This window comes from Pristis pectinata, chromosome 14, assembly GCF_009764475.1.
Source record: "Pristis pectinata isolate sPriPec2 chromosome 14, sPriPec2.1.pri, whole genome shotgun sequence".
Classification (NCBI taxonomy): domain Eukaryota; kingdom Metazoa; phylum Chordata; class Chondrichthyes; order Rhinopristiformes; family Pristidae; genus Pristis; species Pristis pectinata.
In genome coordinates this window covers 44,607,901-44,617,072 of record NC_067418.1, presented here as the reverse complement: position 1 = coordinate 44,617,072, position 9,172 = coordinate 44,607,901, and the positions used below count along the sequence as shown (strand labels likewise).

Genomic DNA, 9,172 nt, shown 5'->3' with positions numbered 1-9,172 from the left:
CACTAGCCACACGAGGCTAACTGGGAATCCCAATGTGTCCAATCCTGCTTCTAATTAGTAACTGAAACCTTTGAGTAACGTGGACACTGTTGATGAGCACGGTGTTCATATAAATATCCCAGTGGTCGCATCTCTGTGCATGAGTCGAAACAAAGTTCAGATTGTGTGGATGTTTTCTGATCATTGGTTAGGACGCGTGAAGTATGTTTACCTGTACAGTGGGAGGCGGTGTCTGCTAAATTAGTTGCTCATGGCTAAAATGGTGTCGCATAGCAACCTGTGGCTAGTGATCGATTTCTGTTGGACAAGGCAGGGTTGGCAGCTGGGCTGAGGGTAAGGAGCTCGGGGCTGAAAGTGCGCCTTCCTACCCCTTTTTCTCACTGCCTCCGAAACAATTGTCAAACGATGCCAACTCTTAAAAACACGTTTAAAAAAGTTAACCAGCGCGGCTCGGAGCTCTCAAACGGTTAATCGTAAAGAGAAGGCGTGTCTTGGGGGTGCAGGGGGGAAAGTGCCGTGAGAGGGGGTGTGAACTGGGCAGAGAGAGAGAGAGGGAGAGGCAGCGAGTTCACACCAGGAGAGAGGGAGGAGAGATCCAACAGACAAGAGCTCGGAGAACGAGCCGAGGTTCTGAAGACTTCACACATCAAACACAGACATCAGGAAGCTCGCAGTCCCATTCGGAGCGAAGGAGCCTGACACTGATCGACGGCCACTGGGGATCGGGGAGACAGCCTTGCCCCTGGAAAGCGGGGCAGCTTAAGCGAACCCGTCCCCCACCCCACCCCACCCCAGCCGGCGGTGGCAGAGGTCAGGGACGGGGGAATCAAGAGGCGCCCCCCCCCCCCCGCCCCTCCCCACCCACAGACCCCCGCCCTGAGCTTCAACAGCTGGAAGATCCGAAGTTCGGATTCCCCGGTGGAGCCCTGTTTCTCGGCCACTATGGATATCCTGGATAACTTCGGGGCAGAGAAACTCTTCGCGGCTTCAAGCCTTGTGGATCTGGAAGATTTGAACGAAGCTGATTTTCTCAGTAATGTGGTATGTGGCTAGTTAACCAGCTCACTCTCCTGCCTGAGCACTGAGTCTCCTCTCTCCGTCTCCATCTCTGCACCCATCATCCATTCAATTTCCTTTTTCATTCTCCCCAGGACACACCATACACAAATACGCAAACACACATCGATGTTATACCCATACGTATTTATACACATTCACATGCACATGTGTACACAGGTATACACACATGTATTCACATTTGCACACATACATCACACGTGTGTTTGTAGACATATATGCATATATAATAAACACACACCATCAGAACAAAACAAGAAGATACACACACTCGGAAACAGACACCACAGAGAGAGAGAGGATAAAAGCGCATAAAAGATGCACAAAGGAAGATGAAAGGCTTATAGGAAGGATACAGAAAAAAAGACTCATGCGAGGGCGCATACAGAAACAAATAGAAAACCATACGCATAGACACAAAGATACACGGGGCCACAGATAAACGGTCATAAAGTGACATCTGTGCACAAAAGAGCAATATACATAGAAACAGCAGGCATAAAGGCATTCAGTGACGCATGCATAGACAAACATGTGCACTCAAATTCTTAACAATCACATCAGCACACTTCCATTCTCACAGCCAGCATCTCACCAGACACATCTTCGTATCAATACACACAAATGTGTATTCATTCTCAAAGATGCGTACGAACTCACATAGACACGTTTCCATCTGCTGTGGTCCTCAATTAAAGTCATGCTTAAACCAAGTAATATGTATAAGACTATTGATATCTAAGCTAGCTGCAATCAGTGTTTCTGGAAGACAGAGTACGGTGGTTTACATTCAACATGTGGGAGCTAAGGGAAGCCCGCTGTGTATACCCTGTTGGTGACTGTGTAACTCAGCTGGTGTGCCGTGTTTCATTTATATGTGGGGCATTACTCTGAAAGGAGGGCCCATTTTATGGATTGTTGTAAGGATTGTGGAGCTGGCATTCCAATCACAACAGATGTTGTTTTAACATGTTTTAATGCCGTGAATTTTACACGTAGGTTTGAAATTTACTTTGAGGCAGCATTAATGAAATCTGTAACCTGGAAAACCATACAGAGGTAGATCCCAGCTATTGGTGTAAGAGCGTTGGTGATGGATAGAGCTTAGATGGGTGGGGATGGAGCCAAACCATCTGAGTGAGGGAGGGTGGGGGTGCAGTGGTTCTTCCTCTGGCAGTGTGGGGAGTATCTGGTGTGGGAGGTGACAGTGCAAGATGATTGGAGGCCATTTCCAATGGCCATAATTTGGATAACTTGCAAACCTGTCATTTGAAATTTTCCTCTCCTTGTTATCTGGCAGAGTGTTGTTAGAAACTGTTCCTTCCCTCTCTTGTGGTTGAGCAACTGATGGGAGCAACACACCTGCTTGTGTGTTGCTGCCATCAGTAGTAAGCCCAATTGTATTTTTGAAGCATTGATCATTCTACTGCTTACCAGGGGTAGTTGATGGGCATGTCAGAGAGAACAAGCTATGGGGAAATCAGTGGGTGAATTAGACTGAGTTTGCTAAGAAAGCTGGCATTGACTCAATGGGATAACTGACTGCCTCCTACAAATGAAGAACACTTGTAAATACAAAGATGTATGTACAAAGTAGGCGTGTGCAAGTGCCAAACACAGATCTGCAGATGTGTATATAATCTACACAAAGTATTTTTCACTGAGTTCATTTGCTTTGAGTAAACTCAGGACAATTTGTTACATGCCTTTTAGAGGGTTGTGCATTTCCCTGTTTTGTCTCTTTTCTTCCATAACAGTATTTTTAAAGCAAAGGTAGATAGAGTGATGTTAAGTGAGGTTGTGAAGGCTTATCGGGGGTAAATGGGAATGGAAAATTGAAGTAAAAGTCAGTTCAATCATGATGTAGTTAAATAGCAGAGGAGGCTTAAGGGGCTGAGTGGCCTTATCTTGCTCCCAATTGGTTTGTCTGTATTGAACTCGCAGCCATTAGTGGCTTGAACTGACATGTCCTTGTAAATGACTGTTCTGCAGTCTCTCGTCCTCATTATCGCCATCTTTACTACTTCACCAGTCACAGAGAGGCCTACTCGGTTCTTGGTTTCTGGTTTGTTTGTTCCCCAGAGTGCTCTGGTTTCCTTCCACACCCCAAAGGTTGGTAGGTTAACTGGGCCACTGTAAATTACCTCTGGTGTTGATGGGCAGCAGGAGAATCAGGGTGGGGTTGATGGGCATGTGAGGGGGATAGATTACAGGGAAGTAAGTGGGGAATGGAATTGCTGTGAGAGCTGACATAGAAGGAGACCATTCGGCCCTGAGTCTATGTTGTAAGAAAATATGAGCATTTATATCGTTGTTCATCCTTGCAGTGTTCCTGCTTTGAGACTATTTCATTTTCTTTTGTCCCTGGTTTGAATAACATGTTTCTGTTTACATTTCCCTCTGTTTATTCTCCTTTATTGCCAGTGGACTGGATGATATTCGCCTTTAGCCCAGATTTCTGCAGAGAACTGCCAGCAACATCCTCCTCACTCCTCCAGTTTGTCCCCGACTTTGCTTGCACGTTGAAGCTGCAAAGTCAGACACGAGCTGGAGCTTGGATGCTGGTGCATCTGGCCACCTGTTGCTCTGCTGGGCTTGCCACTGAGGTCTTCAGTGGAGCACTGCTGTGTTGAGGGATTGGATACACTTTCCACATGGACCCTCCACTCCCACCAGTTATGCCAGGGGTAAATGATTCCATTCATTTGAATGGGATTGCCAACCCTGAGTAAAATGGTAAATGTGGGTAAACTGATTTTATTTTTCTATTTAATGTTTTCAATTAATTTCTAGTACTTGAAGTATTTTAATGATTTTTTAAAAAAATTATTTAAGATTGTATAAATTATTTTAAATATAAGAGACAGAAAAAAAGTGTCTCAAAGGGCTTTGATGGCACCATGCTGTGAAGAAGCTATGAGGAACACGACTTCAGGATCCAACACCTGAGGCCTAGTTGCTGCTCGCATTGCACTCCGCTTCATAGGCTGACTGTCAGTTATGAAGTGTCAGCTCAGCTGGCACTCTAGATCTGGATGGTTGGGGCACCATGGATGGTAAGGCCAGGCAACCAGTCAGTTCCTGGGTGAGCTGACCTGCTATTTTCCTCAGTTTTTGCTGCCTGGGTTGCCCTTGGTTATTTTCTTTTCCTTGTTTATTTTGATTGGTTCATAGCTTATTCTTGTGTACCTATCTTGTTCCTGTTCCTGCCAGGTTACAGTTGTTTATACAGTTCACTGGGAGCAACCTCTCCTATGAATAAGAAAGATTTAGGGTTTCAATCCCACTCCACTGACTCAAGCCTGGAATCTGGTCCTCATTTCTCTGCAGTACTGAGGGAGTGCTGCATTGTTTTAATGCTTCTTCGGGATGTGTTAAACCTAATGGACTTCTGGCCTCTCACTTGGATATAAAAAGAGGCCTCGCAGCCGTGCTTTGTAAATGTTTATCTAAGTGCCCAAGCCAATGTTTATCTCTCAGTCAACACCTCTAAAACAAATTAACTACTTATTCATCTCATTGCTGTTTGAACGATCTTGCTGCAGATAAAATAGCTGTTGCATTTTCCCACATATCACAAGTGACCATACGCCAAAAATATTTCATCAGCTATGAAGCACATGGGACCTTGTGGTCATCCCTGTGTAAATCCCTGTGTAAATCCTTCCTTTCTTTATCATGTGCTTTTCAGCACTCCTAGCTTATTCAGTGTGTTTTGTTCTGTGCCCCAACTTATTATTCATGTATGACTGAGATGTTTTCAAGTTTATACATCCTTAGTTTGTTCTTGCTGTGTTCAGTGTGTCCTTTCTTTAATGTTCCTGGTGTGTTTCCTGGTTTTTTCTCGGGATGTAACCTAGTATCTTTTGAAATCCATAACAAATTCATGTCTGAATACCACGTGCCACCATTTAGCATGTAGGTGTATCTGTTCTATTCCATATGAAGGTATCATGTGTATCTGCATAGATTTGTGTCTGTGCCTATGTGTATATCTCTTTGCATGCCTACCTATTTATGTGGCTGTTGTTATGCCAGTCCTTTAAACCACCAGTGCAAATGTGCATGGGACCCTATCCGTGTGTATTTGCCCATTTGATTGTCACTATGTAGATCTTTTGATTGTACTTGTCTCTCTCTAAGTAGCAATTTGCAGTCACACAATGCCTTTATCATGGAAAACAATCTCTTCAGAGGTGCTAGTATATAACAAGAGGAGGGAGGGAGTCTGTGGTAAGATGAGCACAAGTTTGGTGGAAAGATAGGCATTCAGGTGGCAGGCAACATCATGGTAAGGTGGACTGATATTGGAAACTGGAATTGTGAGTATGAATTCAGAAGAAAGGAAAATTCAGCGACAGTAACTTGTGTATATTTAAAAGTATGCACATAAGGCATAGCTGTAGTTATGCTAAACAGTGTGATGATCAGATGATAATCAACTTCCTGCAGAGGCACAGGGGAAGTGAGCCACTGGGAAGGCCCTAAATGAGTGTCATACTCAATCTGGCCATTCAAGAGCTCCAAGGTGAAATCTGCTGAACCTGAGACCTGTAAGTGTGGTGAGAAGCAGATCGTTGTGTGCTCACTATTCATGGACAGGCCATGGTTGGTTTCCAAGGTCAACTAGTGAGATTGGAATTGGACCTGTCAATGGAAAGGTCTTTGGCTTTGGTGGAAAAGGGCAAGAAGAAGAATAGTCCTACAAAAACTAGAATTTTTAAATGCTGTACCTGGTGAAAGCTTTATTTAACATTCAGATCCAAACATTATGAAAAGAGGTGCAGTGAAGGAAGCTTAATGATATCAGTAGAATATGAAAGCCCCTCTGATGAATGGCAAACTTACTTCAAGTACTGCTTCACTATAAAATGCAGTCGTCCTTTCTATTGGCTTAAAGTTCAACCTTTACCGCAAGTTTTTTGAAGTACTTTTTGGTGTGAAACAAAAATGCCAGACATCCTCTGCAGGTCAGGCAGTAGGCACAAAATGGTTAATATTACAGGTTGACGACCTTTAATCAGAGCTGCAGATGTTGGCGATAAAACACATTTTAAAAATGTGGTGAAGTAAAGTCTGTGGTCAGGTAGCTGGAGAAATTAAATAGGTAAAGGGATGATGGTGGGAGGATGGTATTGTGACAGTAAGGAAAGAAAAGATGGACTTAGCTGAGGGTATAAATGGGAATCCTACAACCATTACCGTCAAGGCTAGAACTTCCCAGGAGATCACATTAAATTGCATTCAAATAGGATAGGAGTCTGAGGGCTGAGAGGTCAGAATGGGACTAAGAATTTAAGTGAATGGGACAGAAGCTCAGAGCCATGCTTACAGCACGAATGAAGATAGTCTGCAGAAATGTATTTCGTCTCCCCAATTAGGGAAGACAACACAAGCAGTGGAAGCACTACACCATACTGAAAGAAGTATAAACGAGTTCCTCTTCACCTGGGAGGAGTATTTGGGCCCTGGTAGGATGGCTGGATTTAAAAGAACAATTCCTACAAATGCATTGCTGGTCCATTGAGCTAACTGCTTTGTCTGTGGCAGCTGTGAATCATAGAGCCAGATGGCTCCGAGAGGGGCTCTTTGGTTCGTGGAGTCCATGCTGGCCATCAAACACCCAGTTGCACTAATCCCTACACTGAGCCCATTTTGTCCCCACATTCTCATGAACTCTTCTCAGAATCTGCCAATCACTTGCACACTAGGAGCAATTTACCAACCTGCGTGACTGGGAAGTTGGAGGAAACCTATGTGGTCACAGAGAATGTGTAAATTCTACACGCACAGCACTATAGATTAGGATTGAACCTGTGTCACTGGAGCTGTGAGGCAGCAAATCTACCAGCTACACCCCTATACCACCCACTACAATGTTTACTTTATCTCTGAAATTCATTCCTTGTCTTACGCTGGAGGTGCTGTATAGTGTGCAGCATGATCTACTGAATGTGGAAGCTGATTGGATTAAAGATGAGTACAGAGAACTCTATAAAGGTCCTCAGAAGTTCTGGAAGGGATAAATAGGTTTGGTGGTGGGTGGGTGGGGGGGGGGGGGGGGTGGGAAAGAATGGATGCAGCCAAGAGATATGTCAATCATAATGAAGGGCAATTCTTGGGTGAGAGGAAGACCAATTTGAAGCATTGGCATGGGAGGTGGAAATAGATGTAATGGAGCTGGCAGAACTGGGAATGGTGCGGGAGAAAGTGTGGTCGTGTTAGTTGTGGCAGTTGGTGGGTTCACAAATGGATGTTGCTTGCTAGCTTATCCCTGGAAACTGGGGCAGGGAAGAGTGGAGGATTGCATAAAGTTGAGGGCCTGTTTAAAAACTGGTTTAAGACAAGTACAGGAAATGGAACTGAAGCAATCATCTTGCTTACACGTTATTCAGTGTGCACTGATTACTCCCTGCAATGGAGCCAATACCAGGCTACTATCATGCCAAGCTTTACAATATCCTGTCCTTGCCAGGAATTTTCCAGTTCTCAAAATCTGCCAGGCTACACAACCCAGACTATTCTCCCAATCAATTCTTGGAATTTGTGTGCTGCCAGCAATGTGGTGAGCTGCTGCTTTGAACCACGGCAGTCTTTCTGATGAACGTGCTCCCACAATGCTGTTGGGGATTTGGATCCAGTGACGATGGACAGAAATATATTTTCAAATCTGGACAATGCGTGACTTGGAAGAAATGCTGTAGGTGTGGTGTACCCATTGCCCTTTTCCTTCATGTTGGTAGAAGTTAGTTCTGTATTACCATCATTCTAAGTAGGTTGCCACTGCTGCACAGGATGCTAGAACATTGTGAACACACCAACCACGTGCCAGCACAACATCCAGTCCATTATAGTTTGCTTCCATGTTACTTCATCAACAGTAGAGTCGGTACTCGTCTATTTTAAACTTGCAACCATGCCATTTGGGAGTATGTCCATGCAGCTAAACTACCTACTCCAGATTACTTGTATATTCTTGTGAGAGATTGCAGAGTCACATGTTTATGGTTGTATTATTTACAGTTACTGACCTTCACCTCTCCCCACCTCCACAACCACTTATTTCCCTTTCTCTCCTGAAGTTATCATCTCCTCCCAGGATATAGTTTCAGCTCTAGCACTTTATTTTAGTATTTTTCTTTTGTCAGGATTCTTTACTATGGAGGTATCAGATCCGTGCCCTACTTTGTAATCACTCCTTATCATACCCTTGTATCTTGTACAGGTCAACAGTTTCATTTTGACATTACGATTACATTAAAATGGTGGACAACAGAGCCCCCCCCCCCCCCTCTAGAGGGCTATTACACATGGATTGAGGCAATTTCCAGAATCTAATAACTTCATATCACTGGCAAAAAAACCAATACATTTTTAATATCCCTGCAACAGGAACTGTTTAATGCAGTTCAAAACCATATTTTCAAGTGAATGGGTGGTGTAAATTATTGTATGACACTGGTCTTCAACTTCAGAGATCTGGCTTTAAAACCAGTCTGTCAGCTCAAACGTTGGTTGTACCTGCCCCAGAAGTGACTGTGGTTGGCTTCAAACAATTTCCCAGGGAACAAGACAACAGCTCAAAATTGCATCTCATTTGGCATTGCACTGGTAGCCTCAGCAGGCAGAATAGAGGGATAGGTGTTATGCAAATGAAAACGTCACAGGACTTTGATCCTGAACAATTGGGCAGAGACGTGAAGAGAAGAGGAAACAGTGTGGTTTGTGATGTTACCTGGGAATGACTAATGCGGTATCCTCAGGGAATATATACCATTTACTTCACTTCAGATAGCTCAAAACTTAAATGGGGAAAATATTCAGTAATTCAAGAGACAATGGTAGTAATCTGAACCATTTGTCCCAGTGTTTAAGGTTTTGCAATGGGATGTTTATATTTTGTTGAGCTGCTTTTTCACTCAGTCACATCACCAACCTCCCTCCTCATTACATTACAAGTACAGCACTACTAGATTGACAAAGCCTTCAAATAGAGAAGATTGGTCACCAAGACCCTGGGAATACTCCACATGCAATTCAGATTACTTAACAGCCTTCTTGGAACATTTTTGCACATTAGTTATAACATCTTGGA

At 43.8% G+C, this 9,172-nt stretch overlaps 1 protein-coding gene across 2 annotated transcripts in view; it reads left to right on the top strand.

Annotated features, from left to right (window-relative positions):
• Window positions 1-300: 300 nt before the first annotated feature.
• Window positions 301-9,172, top strand: part of creb3l1 (cAMP responsive element binding protein 3-like 1) — a 122,942-nt gene continuing 114,070 nt past the window's right edge. Inside the window, exon 1 of one of the 2 annotated variants that reach the window (XM_052028823.1) lies at window positions 301-1,041. In XM_052028823.1, coding sequence (XP_051884783.1) covers window positions 943-1,041 — 99 coding nt within the window. In that variant the 5' untranslated portion in view covers window positions 301-942. The remainder of the gene's footprint in view (window positions 1,042-9,172) is intronic. The other variant, XM_052028822.1, reaches the window with a different exon arrangement.